The sequence below is a fragment of the Atractosteus spatula genome, chromosome 7 (genome assembly GCF_055471065.1).
Source record: "Atractosteus spatula isolate fAtrSpa1 chromosome 7, fAtrSpa1.hap1, whole genome shotgun sequence".
In the NCBI taxonomy this organism is placed as follows: domain Eukaryota; kingdom Metazoa; phylum Chordata; class Actinopteri; order Semionotiformes; family Lepisosteidae; genus Atractosteus; species Atractosteus spatula.
Window position 1 is genome coordinate 52,406,134 of NC_142712.1, and position 26,156 is coordinate 52,432,289.

The 26,156-nt window shown below is 38.8% G+C and overlaps 1 protein-coding gene across 3 annotated transcripts in view; it reads left to right on the forward strand.

Annotated features, from left to right (window-relative positions):
- Positions 1–22,174, forward strand: part of LOC148831408 (aggrecan core protein-like) — a 32,708-nt gene extending 10,534 nt beyond the window's left edge. Inside the window, exons 2-19 of one of the 3 annotated variants that reach the window (XM_088922258.1) lie at positions 3,271–3,347; positions 4,012–4,395; positions 4,727–4,901; positions 5,961–6,088; positions 6,659–6,952; positions 7,345–7,794; positions 8,266–8,440; positions 8,638–8,765; positions 9,156–9,449; positions 9,884–9,967; positions 10,358–11,497; positions 11,986–12,099; positions 14,918–15,031; positions 16,160–16,318; positions 16,566–16,648; positions 17,158–17,302; positions 17,805–17,987; positions 18,750–18,875. In XM_088922258.1, coding sequence (XP_088778384.1) covers positions 3,278–3,347; positions 4,012–4,395; positions 4,727–4,901; positions 5,961–6,088; positions 6,659–6,952; positions 7,345–7,794; positions 8,266–8,440; positions 8,638–8,765; positions 9,156–9,449; positions 9,884–9,967; positions 10,358–11,497; positions 11,986–12,099; positions 14,918–15,031; positions 16,160–16,318; positions 16,566–16,648; positions 17,158–17,302; positions 17,805–17,987; positions 18,750–18,835 — 4,206 coding nt within the window. In that variant the 5' untranslated portion in view covers positions 3,271–3,277 and the 3' untranslated portion in view covers positions 18,836–18,875. Of the gene's footprint in view, positions 1–3,270; positions 3,348–4,011; positions 4,396–4,726; positions 4,902–5,960; positions 6,089–6,658; positions 6,953–7,344; positions 7,795–8,265; positions 8,441–8,637; positions 8,766–9,155; positions 9,450–9,883; positions 9,968–10,357; positions 11,498–11,985; positions 12,100–14,917; positions 15,032–16,159; positions 16,319–16,565; positions 16,649–17,157; positions 17,303–17,804; positions 17,988–18,749 lie in introns of all 3 variants that reach the window. The other 2 variants (XM_088922257.1, XM_088922256.1) reach the window with 2 other exon arrangements.
- Positions 22,175–26,156: the final 3,982 nt, after the last annotated feature.

Genomic DNA, 26,156 nt, shown 5'->3' on the forward strand with positions numbered 1-26,156 from the left:
GCAGGTTGAGATGACTTGCAATCTATACAGCTCCATTTTGGCAAATAAGGGAATTAAGGCATAAAGTTACAGTCTTCATTTAACACAAGTCAAGTCTTAATTTTCTGTACTGGAATATCTCATATCACATGTATCATGTGAGAAAACTGAAGTGTATACACAGTACGGAAGGTTTTTATAAGCTCACAAGTGTACAATTTATAGAGACAGAGCGATGAGTAAAAATGTATCACAATCAGTTCGTTTTTTAAGAATATGGAGTCTCTAAATGAGATCCAGTATCTTGAGCTCTCATTCACCAATTCTTACATAATGTGTAGCTAGGATTTTGGTTCAACTAGAACTTCTAGGTACAGTAATTACAGGGGTGCAATTGCTGACCTGATTTCATTATTGATGTATTTGTGTTTTATTATTGAAAAATACAAAGATGGTCATTTTAACATACAAACTCATAACTAGAAACCAGCCCCTAAACCGCTCCTTGCCTTGCATAATGTAAACAGCAATTAAAGTGCTCTCTTTTTCCTTGTATTGTAAGAATGGAAAAACTCCAGGAGGGACTGTGGGGGTTCCCTTGACAGGAAAATAAGCTTTATACAGTAACATTGAACATTAAATTGGCTGCGAAAAGTAAGCATTTAGAGATTTCATCTACAGTGATTTAGGCTCTGATAAAATGGAGGTCTTTGTGTATTCAGTTACTTAAATATGATCAGATATACAGAGCTTCTAAGCCAGTGAATCACAATGTTTCATTGTTATTCTGAGCTACAGTACATGTGTGTAACAGATAACACAGCAACGCACAGCGGACACTGTAAGATTTTTGCCATAGCAATTCATTGGAATTATTCTCAAATTCATGCAAGAGAAAGCTGTGCTGTCAAAAGATTACAGTTTTGTGAGGACTGCGTTATCAGATAACTTAAAAAAAGGCAAATTGACTATATTTTACATAAAGAAATACAAAGAAAGATTGAGGCAGTGTAATTGTTGATCAGCATATGTTTTATTAATATAAGCAGTTAATAATAGTTGAATAAAAGTAGTTAATAATATTTTAAAATACCTGCTCTGTACAGTAACTGCAAACAAAATGAAATGCCTTAAAGGTCCCTGAGAGATATCTATAAATGATATCAGCTCAGTTTCACCAAAATTCTGTTTGGCACTCCTTTTTCCCCATCAAACCTGTCTATCTTATGTGTCTATTCTTTCTAAACACAAGCTGTATATTGTGCCATAAATGATGCCTTATCAGTCAAGGGAAGTAATATGTCTACCTCCCATGCTTATGCTTTTGAAGCATTTTCATTTTGTTAGCAGCAGAGCTGAGAACCATGGTCATAATATGAGGTAGTTTTCTTAAACATTTTTTAATCTGTTTTTATTACGTTACATACAGTAGACTGAAAGTGAAAAATGAGTCAAACTAAAAATTTAATTATAGATATTACAATAAATAAAAGGGGGTATTCCGGGGTTCTCTACACTGCTTTGATTAAATATTCTTCAATGTACTTGTAAAGAACTAGAATAAGATTAGGTCTAAATGTCTATTTGTTGAAGCACAATAAAAAACTCTAAATGTACTACAAAAAGTACATTATGGCAAAAAATATGGTTACAACAGTATATCCATTGCATTCCTTTTTGCAACATTAATCAAGTGCCAGGGCAGGGCACATGAGTCTAGCAAGACCTTCTCAGTATACATTTGTAAGGAAAGGCCAGGTTTTAAAACCACTTGGAAAAAAGTAATAATGGAATATTTCCACTCGTATGCAGTTAAAAAAACATTAAGGAAAGGAGATGAGTGTATTAATCCCCATTAATGTACAATTTGTTCCAATGTTTCGAACAGAAACCATTGATTTCACTGTGGAACAGTTAACTCTTGTGTGAATTCAGTCTGAATGAGAACTGTACTCATCAAAATGTGAGCTGTTTAATCGTGTTCTTACTGCTTATGATGTTACGGCAACATGCCAACGTTGAATGTCATATTAGACACAACACTGACACTTAAAATAAGAACAGGGGAGAAGTACATTACCAAAGGAAATGGCAATATTGAAGGTATATGCTTTAAAAACATTCAGGAACAGATGTGCTGAAGGATTTCACCTGTGTTAAGAGTCAGAAACCTATCACAAATGCTTTGGAAGTGGTGCGTGATGTACTAAGCAATTCTGATGGGGTCTTCAAGGTTTAAATAGCCCTTAAGTGGACAAAATTTGTCTTTGCAGTTAAGTCCTTAATGAATACTTACTGTAATTGGCAGCATTCCTGTAAAAAGAATGGAAATGGGGTGGGATTTGTTCACATCAGGTTTCTCAAATATTAAACTGAGGTGTACTAAACGTGCTGCCAACGATGACACTTACTGTATAAATGCATTAATTTGTTTAAAACCTTGGAAATCAAGTTTAAAACGGTCACAATCAGCAAACCTTTAAAAGTCAGTACAGGAAAACCACTATCCCCCAAGCTTGGCTGCTGTAATTGCATCAAGAATGAGGCATCATCTTCAGCAGCCTAAAGTGAATTATAAGATGTGAAAAAATGATACAGTATATCACTCCTCTTTTCCAAAGCATGAAGACCATACAGCAGCAGATACTGGATGATCTAAAGAATGATCTACTGTAGTTCCTCTCTTCCAGAGGTGATGAGACTCTTTCACACCCAGATGTGTTAGAGTTGGATCCTTTTTTTCTTTGAGATGAATGCAAAATTTTCTATCTTCTCCTGGAAGTAGATTTCACCTACAAATCTTGAAAATGTATTTCTTTGGCATTTCTGATTTCTTCCTGATATTGGCAGCAAAGACTGCACACATGTACAGTAAATGATAAAACGTTTCAGACACAACAACATAGTGTTCTTTCTCGAAATACCTTTCCTCTATACATTTGGTCTTTATACAGTTTTAGTATATTTAGTGTAGTATCATTCAGTTGTCTCATTCAGCATGTGTCTTTCAGTTGTATATGTCTTATTAGCAAATATCACAGCTGTTTTTGAAGACCCATATTTTCAGCATTACCTTGACCTGGCAGCAGTGAAAGTAATATTAAAAAGTTAAAAAATAAATAATATCCTATATTTCTGTTTTAATCACAATTACTATGTTTGTTTTAAAAAATATTAGCATAAACCTTTGAAAATTACTGCTTGTTTCAAGTCATTTTGTTCCTTCAGTATCAGTACAGTTTGATTAATATTTCAGCATGTTATCTGAAGCTGTTTCTCTGTGTCTTACAGGTAAACTATGACCACTTTACTATTAGTATTTGTGTGCTTGCGTGTCATCGCAGCATCAATTTCCGTCGAACTATCAGGTGAGTGATCTCATGATCCAGTTTTATTGTATTTCTCTATATCTATATTCTACTGTATATCATATTGAATTTTTTATCTGGCTTTTTCTTCAGGAATTCATGTGTAGTTTAAGACAAGAAGGTACAGTATAAGAATGTCAAGTGGCTCTTCAGCTTCCTGCAGGAGAACTTAATATCTTTTTCGCTCCAGCATTGCCTCATATTCTACCTGTCAGATCTGGTGTTTTTGTATTTAGAACTTCAGAAAGACCACAGATGAGAAAAGGCCAATTGGTCTATTGTGCTCATTCTTTTCCACTTCTTCCTAGTCCCATACCCAGTACTTTTCGTACTAGGGATTAACCTCTGAATCTATGAAATCTCCCTGGAACCCTCTACAGAAACTGAAAATTTAGAGCAGACAATCAGTCCGAACCTTTATATCTTTAGGATGTGGTAGAAATATGGAACTTTCAGACAAATACTTTGAGGACACATGGAGAAAATGCAAACTCCTCACAAACAGAAATCCCCAGCTAGAATCACAGATATGATACTAGAACTGTGAGGCGTCAGTGCTGTAAGTTTAGATACTGTAGTGTTCTTACTCTTTGAAGTGGGAAGTAATCTAACGCAGATAGCTGGTGTGGCTTTCTGTCTCCTCACCACCTCTTGTCCTTTGCAGACCCTGAGAATGCACTGAGCGTCAGTGTCCCTGCAGAGTCCCCGCTACTTCCCCTGCTGGGCGGCTCACTGGCCATGCCCTGCTACTTCCTGGACAGCACCCTCCATGACCCTGGCGCCCCCACAGTTGCCCCTCTGGCTCCCCGCATCAAATGGAGCCACGTGACCAAGGACAGCGAGTCAGTCATCTTGGTGGCCACAGGAGGCAAAGTGCGCGTAACCTCCGAGTACATGGACAGAGTAACCATGGTCAACTACCCAATGGTGCCCACCGATGCCACCATTGAGATCACCGAGCTCCGTTCCAGCGATTCTGGCATCTACCGCTGTGAGGTCATGCATGGCATTGAGGACAGTGAAGACACTGTTGAGGTTCAAGTCCAAGGTATGTGCAATCAGTTGCCAAGGCACAAACTCACAAACTCTTGCATTACTGAATCACCATGAACCCATGTGCGATCTCCTTTATCTTGTCCAAATTGAAGTATTTAAAAAATGGTGGAGATGAATTTGTATGAATAATTCCCAATGTGATATTGTAGGAAATCTGAAGCTATTTTGTCTTAAATAGTTGGTGGTTTTTCTTAGATCTCCAGTCCTATAAACCTATGGGTGCCATGCTTAGATCTATGGCAGATCTATAGAAATGCAATGAAGGTGGGTGCTCTTTGTTGTGATTTTTTCTGTCCATTTCTCTCCACTACCTTACAACACAGGTATTGTGTTCCACTACCGTGCTATCACCACACGCTACACTCTAACCTTCGAGAAGGCCAAGGCTGCTTGTATCCAGAACAGTGCAGTCATTGCCACCCCAGAGCAGCTGCAGGCTGCCTATGATGACGGCTTCCATCAGTGTGACGCCGGGTGGCTGGCAGATCAAACAGTCAGGTGAGCTCAGGCTCTCCTTGTTAAAGAATGGAACAAGCGACATGCTGTATGGCCTTACAGCAGCGATCCTGCAGAAGTCACCAATCACTGGCACGATGCAACACTGTGCCTCTGTAATGTTGTTGTAAAAGGGCAGTGTTCACACCTTGTGATTTGTTTCTTTACGAGTAAAAAAATCAAAATGTCTCTTTCACAAAGATTTTTTTTTCCATGAGCAGTGTTATTGTGTACTTGGGATTCAAACAATTCTAATAAATATTTAAATAAGCAGATTTGACTATGCAGATTAGGCTGCCTTACAAAAAAGGACAGAAAGTCCTTTCATTCTGTGCTTTGTTAAGAAAGATTTAGAAAACAGACTGAACTCAGTACTTCCGCGCCTGCTACTTCCATCTTGCACAAAGCAGCCTTTTCTTTTCTTATCCCCAGCCCCACCATGAAACACTGAGAAAATGTTTACTTTTCTCAGATGTCTTAGCTGCTGGTTTTTATTCTGCTTTCTAAAGAATTCCTGCAATGATGTGGTAGATAGCATGTCATACAACAGTGCTGCTAGGTTTTCTCACAAAAGCACAAACCCTGAGAAGCGGCCGTGGGTTTTAAGAAGCAGTGTGTGTACGTAAATGAAGTGTTTTGCTTTATTTAAATGAAAGCGGTTAAGGCTACCTCCAAAGGTTATTGAACACTAAGCATATCCTGAAGAATACGAAGAATTAAGTGGACACAGGGAAAGCAAGTGCGAAGAAACAATCTGCACATGTAAAAGGTTGGCCAAGTCAGCTTATTCAGTCTAATGCAGTTGGAGCCCTTATGACCCAGATAGAAGGTTTGGATCACCAAAGTGTTTTTAGATGGCCCAGGATCTCTGTTCAATTAAAGCTGAATTTTCTTTTGGTTTTATTATTCTTAGTTTGTTTTCTCAGCAGGTACTGTAGATCATATGAGAATAATCTTTCTTCTGTAGCCTTCCTGGTCTGTACAGTATATGATCGATAACTGGGTAGCTCCTCTCTGGCTTGTTGATCATGTGCTTTGAGTGGCATGTGTTCTCCTTCCCAGGTACCCTATTCACAGTCCGCGGGAAGGCTGTTATGGAGACAAGGATGAATTCCCAGGTGTGCGTACCTATGGAGTAAGAGACGTGAATGAGACATATGATGTGTACTGTTTCGCACAGCAGATGAAAGGTACTGTATATATCTTATGTGTTTTTTATTGATTGTAGTAGACAATGTAACAGTTTCAGTTATAATACCCTTGGTTGACAGGGCTCAGCAGAAAGTTAAAGAGACAAAATTACAGTCATGGACAAAAGTTTGAGTATGCAGAAGTACTTGGAAAATGAAATAAGCACGGAAGATGATCATTTGTTTTTGCACAAAATATCCACCTGTATTCTTATTGATGAACATCTGACACTGACAAACCTTTTCTGTTGCTGTAGGCAATCTGTATTTATTGTCATGATTCCTTTATTTCTTCAGATAAATAATGGTATTTTTAAAGGAAATATTTAGTTCTTAAGTACTTTGCACATGGGACCTTTATTAATCCTTAAAAGCAGTTTAATGTGCACATTTCAATATCTAGATGAAAGAGCTGATCTAATTGTATATTTTCTACATTTCCATTGCCATTAAAACAAACCTACAGTGATGAGAAAGGCCCAGGTTCTCTGTATTCATTTTCTTTAGCATAGTCCATCTTTAAAGGAAATTGTGATTATTATACAGTAAGTTTCTTACCTTCTGTTGCAGGCAGGGTTTTCTATTCCACCTCTCTGGAAAAGTTCTCCTTTGCTGAAGCAGAGGAGCAATGCATGAAACTGGGTGCCACGCTTGCCACCACTGGGCAGCTGTACCTGGCCTGGCAGAAGGGCATGGATGTGTGCAGTGCGGGCTGGCTGGCAGACTTGAGTGTCCGCTACCCCATCTCAATCGCCCGGCCCAACTGCGGAGGGAACCTTGTGGGTGTCCGCACTGTCTACCTCTACCTGAACCAGACTGGTTACCCCTACCCAGACTCCCGCTATGATGCTATTTGCTACCAAGGTGAGCGATGCCTCAGTATGCTGGCGTCAGTTTTTCTCCAATATAAAAGGCAGTCCAGTTAATGTGGCCTCCAATTATCTCCTGAGGACTCCAGTCAAATTCAAAAGCTTGGATGTTCTTCAGGTACTATGGATATGTATTATGTCTGCTTTGGGTGTCATGTTCATATTGTATTTAGATACCACTACATGCCCTGCTAAACTGCTTGGCATTGTTTTCTTATTAGAATTCTCAAACCTAGCATGGCAGCATGTATTATATGAAAGTGGCTCCAGGTGCAGTTCTTTGTGCAGTCTTAACTTATTTAGAACAGCCGCGATGTACCTTGGTGTATCTGGACGTTATTTTCCCACGTGGGTAAATCGCCGTATTTTTTTTTCCTGTTCTTTCAGAGGATGAGGAAGGTTCTGCTGTGACCACCATTGAATACCAACAACCGGAACTTCAGACAGGGACCACAGAGCTGGGCAGTGGCTTGGTGACTGTAGGGACCTTCACTGAGGGCCCTGAGGTCTTCTTCAGAAATGCCACCACGGAGAGTGAGGCCCGTGGAGAGTTGGTGACGCAGGAGCCCATGAATTTCACCAGCACTGACTTCCCCTACAATGTCACCACAGACTTCTTCTACCCAGTGGACAATGTCACAGATCTGCCCCTGTCTCCACCTCCTGAGGTCACTGAAGAGGTGGTCACAGCAAACTTCACTGAGGTGGTAGAAGAAATCATCATGGTCACTGCTGCTCCTGAGACAGGCCTTGAGCCTGTTGCTGAGAATGCCACAGAGTTTTATGAACCCAGCATCCCTCCCACAGAAGAGCCTGAGGCTGTGCTATCGCCCACAGGTGAGCTCCCCCAGTACCAGCTGCAATGGAAGAATAGTCTGTCAAGTACTGTGTGTTTCCATGTGTAAACATGAGGGATCGTGAAATTCAGTCTGTTAAGGAGGACTGTATTTGATTATATTTAGGATTATACCTCTAGTTTATAATTTACACTAGATTATACCTCTAGCGTATAAGTTTTAAAACTGAATTACCTGAGTAGATGTGTATAGTGACCTATAGGCTGTAGTTAATGCATTTTAGTAATACTTTTAAAATGCAATGCCTTGTATAATGTGGAGAGGCTATGTTATGTATTTATTGATCTATTTGGTATTTTTATGTTTTAGTGTTTGTTTTAAATTTGATTCTTGGTTGTCTGTTGTGAATTGTACCTGTCCTTTTTCACTGTCTGTACATTAACGTGACTTAGAGAACAAAATGCTTCGAGATGGCTCTCATCACTGACGGGCTAAGTGGCTGTTTCACTAGGCATTGTCTTCCATTACCGGCCGATCTCCAGTCGCTACTCCCTGACCTTCATTGAGGCCCAGCTGGCCTGTCAGAAGATCGGCGCAATAATTGCCAGCCCAGAACAGCTCCAAGCTGCCTACGAAAGTGGTTATCACCAGTGCGATGCAGGCTGGCTTCTGGACCAGTCCGTCAGGTAACGCATTCATTCCTAACCGCCAGTCATAAAGGGTTTGCCAATCACTGTTAGCTACTTTTCCTCTCACTTTCCCATACCAACAGCTTATCGCAATTTGAAATGACCACATGTTGTTCATAAGGATGCAATGTGATTTCATCGCATATTACATTGGTGTGATTATATTGACATATCTTGGTCTATCTAATGTAAAGGTATCCAATCGTCTCTCCACGAGACAATTGCTATGCCGATATGAATGGTCTCCCAGGAGTGCGGAACTACGGTGTGCGTCCTGCAGATGAGCAGTACGATGTTTACTGCTACATTGATGGACTAAGGGGTAAGAGCACCAGCACTCTGTGAATTCGAACTTAATAAAAAAACTAAAAAGAAACCTGCGTCTATGACACCTGATTGCTTACCAATTGTATTGTCTTTGAAAACATTACTTCATACCTCAGGTCCATGCCCTGGCTACCAGTTATGCAAGAAATTGATTTTGAAGCATCTACAATAACACAAGCTATTCGGGGGTTAGCAATCTCCTACACTCAAGACCTGCGCAGTGTCAAGCTTCTTTAAAATTATGTGCAAACGTTTCAAAGCTTTCAGAGCTTCAAAGTTTCAAAGCTTTCTTTCTGAATGAACTGCAATTTAATAGAACTACGGTTAGGTGACACTGTTTTTGAAGAGTTACAGCAGTGAAAAAGTGCACTTTTCTGTGTTTTAGGTGAAGTTTTCCATGTTAGTTCACCGGGGGGCTTCACATATGATGAAGCCATGTCCTCCTGCGTTGAGCAGAATGCCACTCTGGCCTCTACTGCGGAGTTATATGCTGCATGGAAACAGGGATTTGACAAATGTCGAGCTGGCTGGCTGGCTGATGGCAGTGTCCGGTACCCCATCACCAACCCCAGGCCACAGTGTGGTGGTGGCAAAGCTGCTATCCATACCGTTTATCTCTCACCCAACCAAACAGGCTACCCTAACCTGTCCTCCAAATACGATGCTTACTGCTTCCGGGGTGAGTGCCATTTGTAATCAAGCAATGCACTGGGGATCTTTTTCCTGGGATAAGCATGAATGTGCACATCTTCGTCTCTTTAAATTCTATTTATACATATAATTAGATATATACACACTTATTTAGATTTTAATGCATACATAATTAATTTAGGAGAATATGTAGAAGTTTGTTTTCACTTTGACACTATGCCTTATTTATTGTTGATCAATAGCAAAAAATTCCCACTTAATATTTTATGATTCCATATATTAACACAATAAAATGGAAAAATCCAAATGTAGTGAATAGTGAATAGTCATTGTAGTTAGTTTTCCCACATTGCATGAAGCAGCATTTCAATAAAAATATGGTTTAATTGTATGCTTCTTTTATACAGCAGATCCAGAGAATGCAAGAACTGAATAACTAAAAATGCTTTTTCTTCTTTCTAGCTGATCTTAACGCAACTGGACTGAATATCACAGACTTTGAAGATCTGATAAATGCAACATCGCTAATGGGACTGCTAAGGCCTGGTAATAACTCTCCTAGAACAGTGTCTGACTTATGAGACTGAACATTAAAGATACAGTATTAAATATTTGTATCCCTGCTTCTTGTTGTAGGGATATACTGTAAATCTTACAGGGATATTGCAAAACTCATTCTCTGGTTGATGGTATTATCATTGATGGTAATGGGTTAATACAGTATACTGTACCATCAAAATGTTGATGGTAAATGAACCCATTATGCCATTAAAAACACACAGTTTATTATATTATGTGTCAGTGAAATTGTTTTTTACTAGAAAGCTCTGTTTATTTTTTTCTAAAGGGTATAATGTGTAACTTTTTTTATTTCACCATACAGTATCTAAGCCACAGACTTGCTGATTCTCTCTCTCCGTCTCTTTCTTTCTCTAGTGAGCCCCTCGATTGCACCTCCTATCTTTGTGGAGGTAACTAGTTCTGGCTCTGGCTCTGCTGAGTTACCTTCAGGCCCCATATTTTCAGCTGATGGCTCAGTAAGTGGCAGTGCGGAAATTCCCAGTGGAATTCCAGACATTTCTGGAGTGTCTGGGAGCGCATCAGGGATCATTGATGGTAGTGCAGATATCTCAGTGACTTTGCTCTCAAGTGGAATGGTGCCATCTGGAGAGGGATCTACATCTGGGCTACCTGAAGAAGCTGGAGAAGGGCCTTCCGGAATTATTACATTGCCTTCTGGGATGGAATCAGGAGATTCAAGTGGGCTGTGGGGTATTTTTGGAAGTGGAATGTTAGTTGAAAGTGGCTCTACTCCTGACATCTTTAGCTCCTCTGGAATTCCAGAAAGTGGGGACTTCTCAGGGCTGCCATCTGGGATCTCAGGCATAAGTGGGGATTTTTCTGGGTTTGATGACATCTCTGGACTAACATCTGGGGTGAGTGGGTTTGAGAGCGGATCTGCCCCAAGTGGATCTGCGTCTGGAATCCAGGACTTCAGTGGGATTGAATCAGGACTCTCAGAAGTGATTTTTGTCCAGCCGAACTATACTGAACTGACACTAAGACCAATGGACCAGCAGGAAGTGGGAGGAGGTCCCTCAGGATATTTTGTATCGGGATCTGCTGAGACAAGTGGATATCCCGCTAGTGCATCTGGTCTTCCGTACTTCAGTGGGGAATCTGGTTTTACTTCAGGAGAGATATCAGGTGAAAGTGGGGACATCACATTCATAACCCAAGAAGAGATGGTAGAAGTTTCCACCAAGCCAGTGCTAACCCAGGAACTGGGCCGAGGAACCGTGGAGTTTAGCGGAGAAGGGTCTGGCTTACCCTCTGTGAGCTGGGAGCAGTCTGGCAGTGGAGAAACATCAGGGATACTTTCTGGTGATTCAGCTTCTGTAATCCTGTCCTCTGGCTCCGCAGATCATGAAATTCTAAGCAGCACAGTGGGGCCAGAAGAGGCCCTTTCTGAACCAGAACTTTTTGTCACTCCTGCTGTTCCGGTCACTGTGACTACTGCTTCTGCCATTTCTCTGCAGACACCATCAGTAATAGAAGAGCCTGTCTTAGTGGATGGTATGTCAGCACACAATCTAGATATTTTAATCACCTTCTACAGATAGCCAAATATCTGTGCTCCTTTACATACAGATAAGACAGCTACAATTTCAAATTTAAAATGAATAGATTTTTAATATCACCTGAGGAGATTAATTGAAGTTAATGACAGTGCTGAATGTAACATAAATAACATATACACTATATATACTAAAACTAATATGTACACTACACAACATGCTGTAAACACAATCCTTTATTGAGTATTCAATTTCTCAAAAAATACATTCAGCAAGAAGCATTCTGCTTTTCAAAAAATACTACTTTTTGCTGTTGACTTGGTTGAGAACTGGCACTAATCTACAATGAAGAAATGAACAAGCCAGAGGTCTAAAGAATTTGGACAATGTGTAAAAAGGAATGAACTTTGGATTTAATAATAGATGTGCAGGCTGCTCCTTATCATCTGTAGATGTTAGCACACTGACTCTCTGCTTTGTTCTCAGAATCCCATGACCCATGCAATCCCAACCCATGTGGTGCAGGCTCATGCTCTGTGCGTGATGGGATCGGACACTGCGAGTGCCCACCTGGTGTGAGTGGAGATGAGTGCCAGCTGGGTGAGTTCCAAGTGCTGGGTTCTGATTCATTTGGATATCCAGTTGATGATGGCATTCCATTTTGATTAAGTTAACACTGTCTTTGAAGAAGGACTGTATTTCAAGTCAAAACCAATGTCCAGAGTCTTCTAAGTACACATGTCAGTCAGAAGCATTTCTGTTCATCTTACTGTGAGTGTCCGATAAGTGTGGTGTTTTTGAATGATAACCTCATTGAGGTCTCAAAACCAAACCAATACTTGGTGAAGCGCAGCACATCAGCAATGTTACTTTCTGTTCTCGCCAGTGGGTTCCATTGAGGCCATAGACCTGGGACAAATTCCCCTGATGCCTCACATTTCCGTAGTCTGTCTGCACAGAGGATGAATTACTTTCTATTAATCAAAGAGCATGCAGTAGTTTAACTGGCAGTTAACTAACCAGTATGAATTTAGGCAGATATTAGCAAGTTAGGTAATGTAATTAGTGATAACAACCGTATATCATTCTCAGAATTAATGTATCGAACATTTCTCCCAGAAAAAGAATTTCTGAATTTTGCAAAGCTTAAAATCTTATTGTCTATCACTTTTATTCTTAGTGACCTGCATCAGCAAATAGATGAGCACAGTGATGAATTAATACAGACTAATATACAGGCGAAGACTTGGATATTTTATAATCAGCTCAATGATCAAGTCAGATAGGGCATTTGACAGCTGTGCCTCCCATTGGATAGCTGATCTCTCTATGGGGTCGGATGAAAGAAACTGGGATATAGCCTAGAATAATGTTAATTATCCATAATATATTACTCCAATATCTTAGTTCAGTATAATATTTTAAACAGACTATATTATACTCCTGAAAAATAGGAGAAAATGAACGGGGTTGTGATGTAAAATGTAATAAATCTAAAGGATTATTAATACATTTACTAAGGGATTGCCAGCATGTTCAGGCTTTTTGGACGCCATGTTAGACAGGACACTTACAGTACTTACAGTTCCTTTTACTCCTGTATCCTGGTAATTTGTCAAGGGTTAAAGCATAAACTCAGCATAAAAATATTTTAGATTTTTGAGTCTGTGTATTATTGCTTAGAATTAATTCTGTGAAACTGGGTGAATATTATAGGACCATCACACACAGAATGGATTAATGAAGCTGTGTTACAAATGAAATATGAAAAGATAGTGTACAGCTAGGACAGGGAAATGAATTAACTTAAACATGTACGGTATAAAGCACAAGAGGCTTACGTGAAAGGCACTAGTGGCACTTTGAGAGGATATAAAAAAAGAGAGAAAAACATCATACTCTATAAATAAAATTGTCATCCAAAGATGGGAGGGGTGGTGGTGGAGGAAATTTAAAACGGAAAAAGAAAAAAGAGCATAGTTAGTTTCTCCACAGATTTCTGAAGAACTATTATACAGAAATAGTCCAAGGACATGTTTCCATTGTGCTAAATCCTTTACTTTCTCTTTTGGTTGTTTGATAAGTATTACTGTGTGACCATATTAGAAAGCTTGTCAGGGACTAATGCTTTTTTCATTTAATGTGTAAAGGGCAAATGAATGGTTTGATTTGCCCTGTCGGAACCTCTGACTCCTCTGGTTTTCTAATGTTTACTGTGTCAAATTGAATCATTATTTTCCAAGGTTACGTTCTGATGAAATATTGTTGCAGTGTTCTTAAGGTGGGTTGAAAAACATCTGAAATATGTCTTAGAAGATTCAGTCCCTTACACTGGCTTGTTACTATGCCTTAAGCCGGTTATCAGTTCATACTTTTTTTCAAATACTACTGCCTTTGTTCCAAATCCTAGGTTTTGAAAACGTTAGCAAAATATGTGACTGTCCTTATATTAGTCAACAATCGGCAGCTCTCTCTCCACATGCTTTTCATGTGCTAAATGCTCTGAGTGTGATTTAGAGATTACTCTGAATATTTGGAGCATTCAGCCTGTGGATGTTGTTTTTTCTTCTTTTTTTGTCTCAATAATTGTTGTATGTTTTGTCCTTTGTTTGTGATATGTGATCACTGCCTATGTGTTCTGTGTATTTCAGGTTTTGTGGCATGTCTGTGAGGAGTTGTCTCTGTAGAATGGGAGACTTTCTGTCTTTCATTCTTTGTAGCCATTTTGTGCCTGCACAACCTTTGCTTTAGTCAAGCCTAACTCGCACCTTCCCTTCCAGTCCTCCTGCATGCTTAAATGGCCTGCTCCCATCTCTGTCATTAATATTTTTCTCAGCTTCTATTTTGTGTCTGTACACTTTTGTTGCTGCCTAATAAGTTGTTAATCCCTATGTCATCATTTAAAATTGATCATTTACAGTTCCAGTAGGGCCATGATGACAAATGAAATCAGTTTGAGACAATCACAATTTTGGCTTCTGTCAATGAAGCATCATCCTGCTGCCTATTTCAATACTTCATCCATGAGGTGACAAATTCAAAGAAAACCTAAAATCCACACAATTCCTCTGGTTTAAATAATAATCTATTGCTAAGCAATACTGTGTTTCTTTAATCAATGTCGGTAAATAAAGCACATTGTATTTTTAAATAAATACAGATTTTGTTCCCATTTTATGTTTTCTTTTCTCAATTGCTATTGGCAATGCACAGAATTTCAGATGCTGGTCTGAAACCAATTAGGGTTACTTAGTATACGGATAGCAACTGTTGCAGCACAACTGTTGAGCTCCAGCAGCACATTTCCAATAGAAGCTCCATCTCCCCTCCAGCCCCCTCTTGGCCTCTCCCACAAGCACCTGCTCTGGGTCGTACCCCCCAGCAGGAATCCTAACAGCGGACCCTTCATTTTTTGCAGACATCGATGAGTGCTACTCAAGCCCCTGCGTCAATGGAGCTACCTGCATCGATGGCATCGACTCTTACAAATGCTTATGCCTTCCCAGCTATGGAGGGGACCATTGTGAGATGGGTACGACGATGGCTTGAGCTAATTTTACTAACTGCCTCTCATACCCTTCCCCTGCCGTTAAGCATTAATTAAACGCTCGTGTCGCTTCTTCGGTCACTGGTCTGGCAGGTGTCTGTGGTTTCCGGTTTCAGCCATGGAAAGTTTTATTTATTTTTATTTTTTTACAGCAAATTTACTTTTATCTCCTGGCGGTCTTTCCGAGGTCTCTTTTTGTTACTGTTCCTTCCATGTCACTAAAGGTTGTCAGTGCATGAAGCAGTGATGTGTTTGGGTGTGGTGACGGAATAAATAGGCACCCTTGAGTCGTGTAGAAAAATCTACATGATTCCAAATGATCCACTTTGCCCACTAATAATTGAAGAGTATTGGGTTCCATTTAACAGAATCAAGTAAACTCTTTTGTACTTTGTACTTATGTTATAGAAAGCACCTTTTTAACAAATTAAAGACTTTATGTAAATAAAGCACTCTATCCAGAAACAATTGACTAATTCCTTGCTTAATGACATGCACAGTTCATGAGCTCCATATGAACTGTTCAATGGCATAGATATTACCCAGGCAGAGGATAATGTGCTTTCATTTACAGAGTCCTAACTCCCCTTCACCTTGTAGTACAGAAGGATAAATTCAGACTGGCTATGAATTGTCATGACATGGTTCTGCAGTCGCAAGTTTTACAATTCCCGCAGCAAGGACCTAAAATACACATGATCGCTCTGATACAGAATGGGTATAGTTCCGACTGTCCGCAGGTGTGTAAAACGTGTCATATTTGGTTATATTTTTTATGTATGTTATACATACCCAGTGTGATATATTATAGTGTTGATTTGAAGGTATTCTGTGGTGTCCGTACTGGCATACAAACAACTGAATTAAGGCTGATAAAGCTTGTTCATCAGAAATACATGTTCTTCCAGAATGAAATGTGAACATGGTGTGAATCAGGGAAAATTCACATTCATTCAATGTAAGAGTTCGTGGGTTGATGTAAGTATGCATAATCATGATGATTCCCAAAGCTCTTTTGCCCAGGATGGTCTCGGCACACCCCTGCCGAAATAAGCCACATGCCCCATGCCCCGCTGGGGATATGGTGTGATTTTGCCCCTGCTGTCGCTGCAGACCTGCAGAGCTGTGAATCGGGCTGGCAGAAGTTCCAGGGAAACTGTTACAGACACATTCCCCAGCGGGAGACGTGGGTGGACGCGGAGCGGCACTGCCGGAGCCTCGGCTCTCACCTGGTCAGCATCATCACACCGGAGGAGCAGGAATTCGTCAACTGTGAGTCCCGGGACCTGTTCACTGATCACAACACAGGGATGCATAAGACTGAAATGAGTCCCCATGTGCAGGTTTTGAGAATTGTTGCTGACCCAGTGCCCTTCTTCCATTTGGCCCTTACCAGAATGGCATTCAGTGAATATTATCCTGTAGAGAATTTCCTCACCTTTAAGACTTGTCTACAGTAAAAGTCCCTGAATGTTTTTGGGTTGTGTACTAAGTCTTACACTACTTTCCTCCCTCACAGACAATGCACAGGACTACCAGTGGATTGGCCTGAATGACAGGACACTGGAGAATGACTTCCACTGGTCTGATGGACACCCCCTGGTCAGTTCTTGCCAAGCACCTTTCTTCTGCACAATGTCCTGCTGACTAATTAATAAGAGATGAACAAACCTATTGAACACTTTACGTTTCCTAGTTATTACCACTGTAGTGAGCAAACCCCCTGCTGTGAGAGGAATAGTCAGCCTCTCATTGCTTTCAACAAAAGATAAAAGACAAGGAAACAACCACTTTTTTTAAAGAAAAGAAACTTGCATGTGAACCTTAAATTCTTAAGTTCCCTTAAATCAAATGTTCTTTGTCTTTGGGCAGAATGTTCAAACTCATCTAGTTAATACCCGAAAAGTGCAAAAGGGTGTGTTAATTTTTTAAGGAGCAGGCTTCATCTGAATTTGTCTGGGTAATGCAAAACAAAATGAATTCAGCCAGTATGCAAAGTTCCACAGGTCTGATACTGCAAGAGCTTTAAAGCTGGGTGACGTTCTTGCCAAGCGTTAAAAGACCTGCAATTAAACTTCACTCTAATGCTTGTCTGATTTTACTGAACCTAGCAATATGAGAATTGGAGGCCAAACCAGCCAGATAACTATTTCATCACAGAGGAGGATTGCGTGGTGATGATCTGGCACGAGAAAGGCCAATGGAATGACGTACCCTGCAACTACCACCTGCCCTTCACCTGCAAGAAAGGGACAAGTAAGCAAAGGAGCCAGAGGTGCTGTGGTGAAAAAAGACCTTGGTGCACTGATGTGAAATCAAGCCCACACAGAGAACACACACACACACACACACACACACACACACACACACACACACTCTTGCTGGAGGGTCGAGGATCTTTAGTACAACAGTAAATATCAAGGCATCCAAAATTAAGCAGGGCACAGTGTATTTTAGAAGAAAAGAAGTACAATATTGTTCCCCTTAGCTTCAGATTTATATCTGTCAAATACAGTATATGTAGTATTAGAGGAGGCTGGTCAACTTACTAATGAGCAAAAAGGTTTGGAAGTCACCAGTAAATACCATTCTCTGACATGATTTAAACAGTTTGTTTTTCTTGTTTTTGTCAAGTTAATCAAGTTAAGAAGTTAAATGCAGGGTGGGGTGACACCGCTTGGTACTTACCTTAGTCATGTCTTCATTACAAGAACGCAGTTCATTTTGGTCACTGCTGTTGTGTTGTCTTTGCTCTTAGTCTCTTGTGGGTCTCCTCCGGAGGTGGAAAATGCAAGGCTTTTTGGGAAGAGGAGGGACCGTTATGAGGTGAACTCCATTATACGGTATCAGTGTAACCCTGGGTTCACACAGCGCCACCTTCCTGTAGTCCGATGCCTGTCAGATGGCCAGTGGGAGCAGCCACACGTGGAGTGCATAGATTGTGAGTCTTCCTTGTTTGGTCAAAGATGAGACACTGTAGTTTAGAATCGGTTCATAAAAAGCTAGTTTTAAAAACATTAACCTCAATCATGTTTGATTTCTGTGGTAGAAAGAATCTTTCCAGCTGTGGTAGATGTTTTTCATGTTTTCCTTTTTTGTTTTACCTTATAATGGTAAAAGATCTATTTTGTAGTCTACTTCTAAACTCTGAAATTGGAAACAGTTCCCAAGTCCCATCCACTCTATACCCAAACTACATTCAGCCTGGAAAGACTCAAGAGAATTAGCTAAACATCTCCAGCAGAAGGATCATTAAGGCTAGTGAGAGATGAGTCTGGCAGTCTGATATCCATGAAAACTTAAATAAAGCTAAATTGGGTTCAGCTTAGAAGTGTTGAAACTACATTAGCAGGTTTGAAACAAAGGGCACAATAAATACAGAAGATTCATGTATGCAACTTGGAAAAAATTGGTTGCATTAATATTCGGTTGTCTGAATTAACAGTTCAATAGGTAAAATTTCACAAGTAACAAGTGAGCCAAAATCTCACTGGTCTGGATGTACAAATGCTGAGAATGAGGATAAGATGTACTGTATAGCACCACTGCAATCTAAATTGAGCATTACATTTACCTGCATGTGAATGTGTTTATTGTCAATGAGCTCTCTTGAAAAGTATCGTTAAAATAACACTGAAAGTGACCGGTATTATAATTTTATTCTTAATAATAACACAATCCCTGCCTGCGTTTCTCTGTCCAGCAGCCCACTCCAATCGCAGACTGCGCAAGAGATCCATCAGAAGTCGATCAAAACCAGACAGCACATCTTGGGGAAAACTCCGCTAAAAAGGGAAGAGGGGATTTATAAAAGAAGAAAGAATAAAAAGATTATTATTTTAAAGAACATTTATATAAAAAGAGTAATTTTGTTCTGTCTGAAAAAAGAGATTATAAAGTAAGAGTGCCCATCTTGTATATACAATACAAACACCAAAGCAAGTTAGACTTAATTCTGTAGTCCACCTGGCTGATGTATTGGTTACTGAGTTTCACTCTGTGCCTTTTTTCAGGGGATAAAAAAGCAAAGATTTTATTTGGTTGTTGTTGTTCTTGTGCCAAACACACTGTAATATTTTAATAATTCGTTTATTGTTTATATTATTTTAATCACTGTTTTTTATTTTAAGAACATCAGACCAACCATAATGCATGTAAGGATTTTATTAACATCTGTTATTTGGAAGAATCACCCTATTTTCAGGCAGTTTTCCAAGGTACTTACAGGTCTCTTCACCATCTCATTGGAGCATGTCCTGGACAGCTGGATGAAACCAGTCATTCCAGATCCTTTCTGGCAAGATAGCTTTTACTCAACATCTGTTGTAAATATTTAATTGAGACCTATATCTAGATCAGTTGGTATGATTTACAGCACCCAGCTACAAACTACACCAAAGCTGTGCCACTGAGTCCATCATCTAAGCTCAATTCCTTACAGATAATAGAAAAGAGGAGTTAAAGTAAATGAGTGTAGTACAGTGCTGCTAGTATTTAGAATGCCTTCACATGAAATGCATTGAGCTATTTTCAGGCCTTGCAAGTGTTTGTATTATTAACATAGAGTTTACAGTTAAAGTGAGTAGAGGGCCAGTGCAGTTTGTGAAACACAGGGATTTCAATGGTTATGACTTTAATGTTGACTAACTTAACATAGAGAACTCAGTCTTGGGAGTCACTGATTAACCATGTTATTTAGTCCAGTATAGGAACTGAGTACCGAGGGGCTTGTGAATTTAAATTAATTTGAACCCAACCCATCAATTGATGATATATAGATCAAGAACAACTTAGTTGAACTCTGGTCAGACTACAGGGGGATCTTAGATCCGATACATTCAAACACAGCCATGGAGAGCCAGCTAATTCAAATCAAAGAGCACAGGGGTTTACATCCTACTGACTAATCTTGGTATTTCTGCAGGAAAGGTAGGTCTACAAAATGTGAATATAGTATTATTTATTGATCCTTCATAGCGCCAGGACTTGACTGGCACATGGACTGGCAAAGCATCCTGCAAACCGCTGAGCCTAGCAAACTCCTCTAGGGGGGGAGTAACATAGCAAGTCGCTGCCCATCAATATTAGGATGACAAAACACAGAATATTTATAGCAACAGCATGATCGTAGTTTTCGTGTTCTTTATTTTCAGTTTGATGTTTTGATGAAGTGAAATATCATTCTTCCTGATCTCTCCACATACGACCTGTTGTTGTGTCTCTCCCTCAGAGCCTTGCAGTGCACAGTGTTTCTGTGGGACTGGTACAACAGGCAGAAATGGACTTACAGCAACTGTTCTCTTGCATTTTTTTTCTCCATGTATTATATTTTATTTAATATATAGAATTTAGAAAAGAGGCCACCATGATTACTGTCTGTAGAAGCTGGCACATTAATCAATAGTCTGCTGCTTGTTAAATGTACAATGCTCTCTTTTTATAGATTCATGAAACAGCAAGACAAGAACTTTAAAGAAATGAAAGAATCATAAGAAATGTGGAGTGGGACCAGGTTCTGGGAGTAATAGATACTCATTAAGTGCGGAGAATCTATTGGACACATTAGCAACCAGCATGGCGGTATACTCTTTGATCCTTTAAAACAAATCATTTTTCATCTCAGAGTCAGGAGGAATAGAACTGGAGAGGTGTAGTCTATCAAGGTCTTTTGCAGGAACTTTAAAGAGATTAATGCCCTTAATAAAAATAAATCTGATAGAAGAAATAAGAAAAACATTCTAGTGAAACTGGTGAAACTGTTGGCAATAAACCTGTATAAATGTGAGGAGTACGTGTGTATTTACAAAATATAAAACACCAAAAATATTTGTTTAAAAACTCTTGAGGTTAGTGCCTGTAGACGGTGGTAGACAAAGTTATTAATAAAGCTGTGTGAGTGCTTGCTTGTTACTAAGCAAATGCCCCATGATGTTTAAATGGACATCATGTACCTAATCCTGGCCTACTCAAGCAAAACTGCCAAACAGAACTAATCTGAGAGGAGCGTTCTGGTGTGAACCAATGTATTTCATGTGACATTAACTAAAGCTAAAAGTCCAAACAGTGTTTAGGCCCCAATCGTTATGTGTCAGAAAAAGTGTGAACATTCTGAGAGATCTACAGTATGTTTAGGGCGGTATGCAATTATCAGTTGACACCAAGCCATCAAGTCAACAGTGAGGTATCAGCTATCAAGAAATTGGTAATGCATGCTAAAAGTGGCAGCTCTCACCATTTGAGTAGAATGTTTTATGTTTTCTGAATCAGTAAAACTCTCACTGGAATCAATTATTTGGTATAAAGCTGTCCCCAAACAAAGAAAGATGGTGATCAGTTCCATGCAGGTTACTCAAAAGTAAAAATTGAGCAGTGGGCTTTTTTAATGCCAAACTTTTGTTTAAAAAAATTGCCTATTGGGAAACATGTCACATGTCAAATGCATTCCTATCTGTCTTTCTCAAAAGTGATCAAGTTAAACTCTGCTGTGATCATAAAACATTAGTAGGGAATTTTGTTTTGCAACTCGTTATTATTTGAAATCTGATGACTTTGTTTTTGCAGGTTTGTTTTAGCTGTGATGAGGATGTAGGCTTGTGTACCTAGTGAAGGACATGAGAATTGTTCTGCATGGGAACACACAGCTAGAGCAGCTCTTGAATACAATCTGGGGTAATATATTCTAGATTTAAAAAACCACAAAAGCAGGCTCAGAATCAATGCCGCTTGTAGAGGCGCTTGAGATCAATAAATGTTCTTGACAAAGGGGTTTTATAAAGCATCCCTGCCTAGTATTTCCCATCTTTCTGTCTTCTCTTTAGTTTTAATTGGCATTGCACAATCACAAATATGCAGCTATACCAGCATTCACATGTTGTTTCATATAATCCTAATTCATTTTCTAACCTACATTTCTATTTTTTAACACATAACTGTCTGAAGCCAGGAAACAGTTGCTGTAATAAAAGTGTAAGTTACGCCATTTATGTGTTTAGCCTGTAGCACTGTGACTGTGTCTACAGCACGCGGATGTATCCCCAGAAAGAAAATGTCTGTTTTTAAAACATTTGTATTCTGGTTTGCTCAGACATCATGAAGGATGCTAAATAAAAATTATGTATTTTATTCCTAGTAGGACTTTAGATTCCTGTGTGCAGCATATACCCAGCAGTTTGTGTGATTTTGTGTGTCACTGAATGGTTGTGTAAACGTGTTTGATAGTGCATGTGTGTATTTATGCACTCTGGTTGCATTCTGTTGCAAGCCAGACCCTGTTGATAACAAATACATGCTGAACATATATATAAGAAGACTACATTAAAATACACACGAATATCTAAGTGAACATAAAAAATAAAAAACAATATAATAATAAAAAATAACCTTATTTTCTGGTTCCCTTAATTTTAACATAGGATTTTTTTTAATATATGAAGGTATATTTATACATATATCTTTAAAAAATATTTTTCCAGTAAGTGTGTAAAAATAATTAACTTTTGGGAAGTAGACTTGAGGCTGATATTCCGTAGGTCTTGCCAGTGCAAAGGGTTATACAGCCACAAACATACAAAAATTATTCACATCAGATATCAAAAGGCCAAACAAATATGGATCTCTGTGATACAGGTTCAACCCCTCATTCTAAATACAGTTAAGAATAGAAAAAATAAAGGCTTAGAGCTGACGTTGCCTTTGATGCTAATGTCCTCTTGTCCCTGGTAAAATGTAAATTCTAGACACTTTACATCTTTATTTAGCACTTGCAGACAGCTCGGCAGCATCAGTCACAGAAGTTTAACATCAAAAACATGCACACTTTAAGCAAATTCACATCAAGAATGAAAGGAAAGAATGGCATGACTGTTGGTATTTTCATTCATTTTTTCTGCTTGGTATTGAAAAATCCATCTCATCTTTTGAGTGATTTCTTAGAAATTGGAGAAACATCATGTACTTCAGGCACCCATGTGCATGCGTATGTGCTGTTTGCCACATTGACAAAATATGTACAAGTAGCAAGGGAGCAAAACAGAAGTACCTTTGTGCTGATGCTGAGTTCAGAAAGTGTTTTAGTGAAGCAGGCTAGTGTAAATAACAGGATATTTCTTCGAGGAATAATAACATTGCAGGACATTTTATTTGCTCTTCATGAAGGGGGGAGGACAAAACTCACTTCCCTGCACTCAATGGAGCTCTTTTTGGGAGAGGTGGGTGTGATGTCCTGACACACTGTTTTTCTGTGTGCTCAACTTGAGCCGTTTCACCTCTCTAGCCCAGAGCTCCTCGTTGCTGTGCTCTCTCCGATTCCTGGTTCATACGCCCTCTGCTGGCGCAAACACAAACTGCACCAATACCACTTAACCAGTCACTGTGATCCCTGGCGGAAACAGTGGTCATCAGCTGCTTGACCTAGCTTGACAATGTGTAGGTTAATCAATATTAATTCCTATTCCTCAGAAATGTACCCAGTGACTTTCCTAGTAGCTTATAAAGAATAAACTGCTTACATATATAAAAAAAGCAATAAATCAAAAGGACACAAATTTGCTTTATACAGTATGTTCAGATTTTTAAATGTTTTTTTTCCATCTGTACCATAGTGACGTGAAACTCACTAAGGGAATGTGAAAAAAACTATCTTTTCTTTACTTTTTTCTTTAACCTGGCGCACATTTTTTTCTGTATGCATTCTGTTCTAAATAATTGAAAGGCACCTATTCAATCTGGTTTTGTTCAATTTTGAAAATGTGTGCATTCTTCTACGTCTGATGCCATTGCTGTTTGAACAATTGATTCTGCTTCTGATAAAATGCAGCTGAAATTTTATTGAAAATATAAATATGTAAAAACTATTTATGGGTATGCATATATTTCTCCATTTCTTGCTCTTGAATTTTTCTGTCAAAATTTTAACCTTTCAATATACTTTTGAATAGATGTGTCAATGGATTAAAGGAAATCCAAAGATAAAAATTGGTTATAGGTAGGATTTAAAATTAATGCCTGAGGGACAAACAACTGAGTTTACAGTATTTAGAATAATAATAATGTGCCAAAGAGCCTGTACGTTGACTTTTTCTGTAGTACTTTGTTTAACAGTGGCAGTAACTGTAATAGTATTTTTATCAGGAACAGTAATTAAGGATATACAGTAATAAGTTCATTTAGCATATACCTTTGTCCAGTGTAATCACAATTTATACAAAACGTATTACAATTTCAAAGGCAGTTTCGAGAGTATGTACTATTCTCTGTCCCCAAATAATCTACAGAATATATGCGTGACTTGTACCAAAGTAGTGTGCATAGGGGCCTTTAAAGATATAAAGATATAATGCCATGGCAGTATGTGTATTTTTTGTATAGAACTGGTATTAGTTGATTCAAAATCTTGTTTTGCATTAAACTGAATTGTGAGGAAATTAAAATGGTGTATGCCCTGGGAAAAACACACTACCACAAGCATTACAGAAGTACACGAGAAGTACATTTCTGTAGTTTCCACAGGTTAAAGATAATTTCACAACCGCACGCATTCAAGATTAACAAAAGAAGGAAAAGCATTTTCTCAATTTCAGTTTTATAAAAATGTAAAAATAGTTTATTTCTTCATAAGGAATACAGAAATTAGGCTATACATTACAGGGCCTGAAGTGAGAGACGACAGGGGTGGGAAATTAAATAATGCAACATGAGAACTTTGTACCTCATCAGTAAAATATTAGGATTTTATTTTTGTACATATTTACACTGATGAGGATGGTAGAGCTGATACCCCAAGACTAGAGGGCACCTACATAGTTCAAACAGTGAAGCCCAAACAAATGAGTGAAAGCAACTGTGCCCCAGTGAGTACAGGGATTGAGACTTCACCTTGTCAATTCTTCACTTAAAAGGTACTGAAGCTTTAACACATTTTATTCCACAGCAGAAAGAAACTAACAGCACAGCTGAACCTATCCCACCCCTGAAAAAGACATGCTACATTTTACATTGCATACAGTACATTTGTCTGCACAATGTGGACTTTGCATCAGCACAGCGTGGGATTGTGAAGGCAGCGACAGCTTAGAACAGGTGATAAAATGGCAGTTAGAGAAATTTCAGGATTAATCTTAAACCCAGAAAACTGTGGAGAAGATTACCACAAGCAAGTTAATAAGGGTTTCTCAATAAGGAGCAATATCTATGATCAATTAAATATGAAAAATGATTCTCTGAATGCTAGTATGTAGTATATAGCAGTAGTATGACAGGAAACAGATTAAAATCAGTAAGACAACCAATTATTGGAGTCTTCCAAAAATAATGTCAAGGCTGTATTAGGTCATTTGTGTATGTTCTCTAATGCACAGAGAGATATTGCATTTCTACAGATAAAACGTATGGCTAAGTACATAAATTACTTATGACAACTAAAAATAAAAGTTTTCTTTACACAAATCTGACTGAGAAAGCTGAACACACTTTCTTAAGATGTTTGCTGATCTCCCACCATTGCACACCAGTTTGCAGTTCTAACTCATCTACTGTACACTGCATTAACCTGTATCCGCAGTGTTGACCCTACGGGCTTCCTATTCTGACATTTCCCAAAGCTGCCTATCAAAAAAGTATTTGGCATAGTTTAAAATCAAAATCTTTAAGGCACTGGTATCACTTCAGGGGCTTTTGTACAGCCATAGTACAATAAGCACTCCAAGACAGTTTAAAATTAAAAAAACTAAACTAAATATTTTGATTTAAAATTCTGTTTTTTATATTGAATAGAAAATCATCTCTAGATCAGCTTTCAAACTAAACAGTATTTACTATTTATTTAGTTTACCTGTTCTTGTCCATTTTTGTTCAAATTGTCCATCCTCTGGGCTCAGATTTCCTAATGAGGGCTCACAACAAACCAAAACAAAAAGCCTGTAAAATACTGTCAGCTTATAATATCGCAGGCAGCTGGGAAGAATTTTGTGACTTTTCAGAAGACTGGTCTGGAACAGTGCACTGCCTAGTAAAATGGTTTACATGCCTCAAGAGTGTCTTTATTGAGATGCAATTATAATCATTTTAAAACATTTTTAACTTGTCATTTAAAAAAAAACAACTTTTGCACACA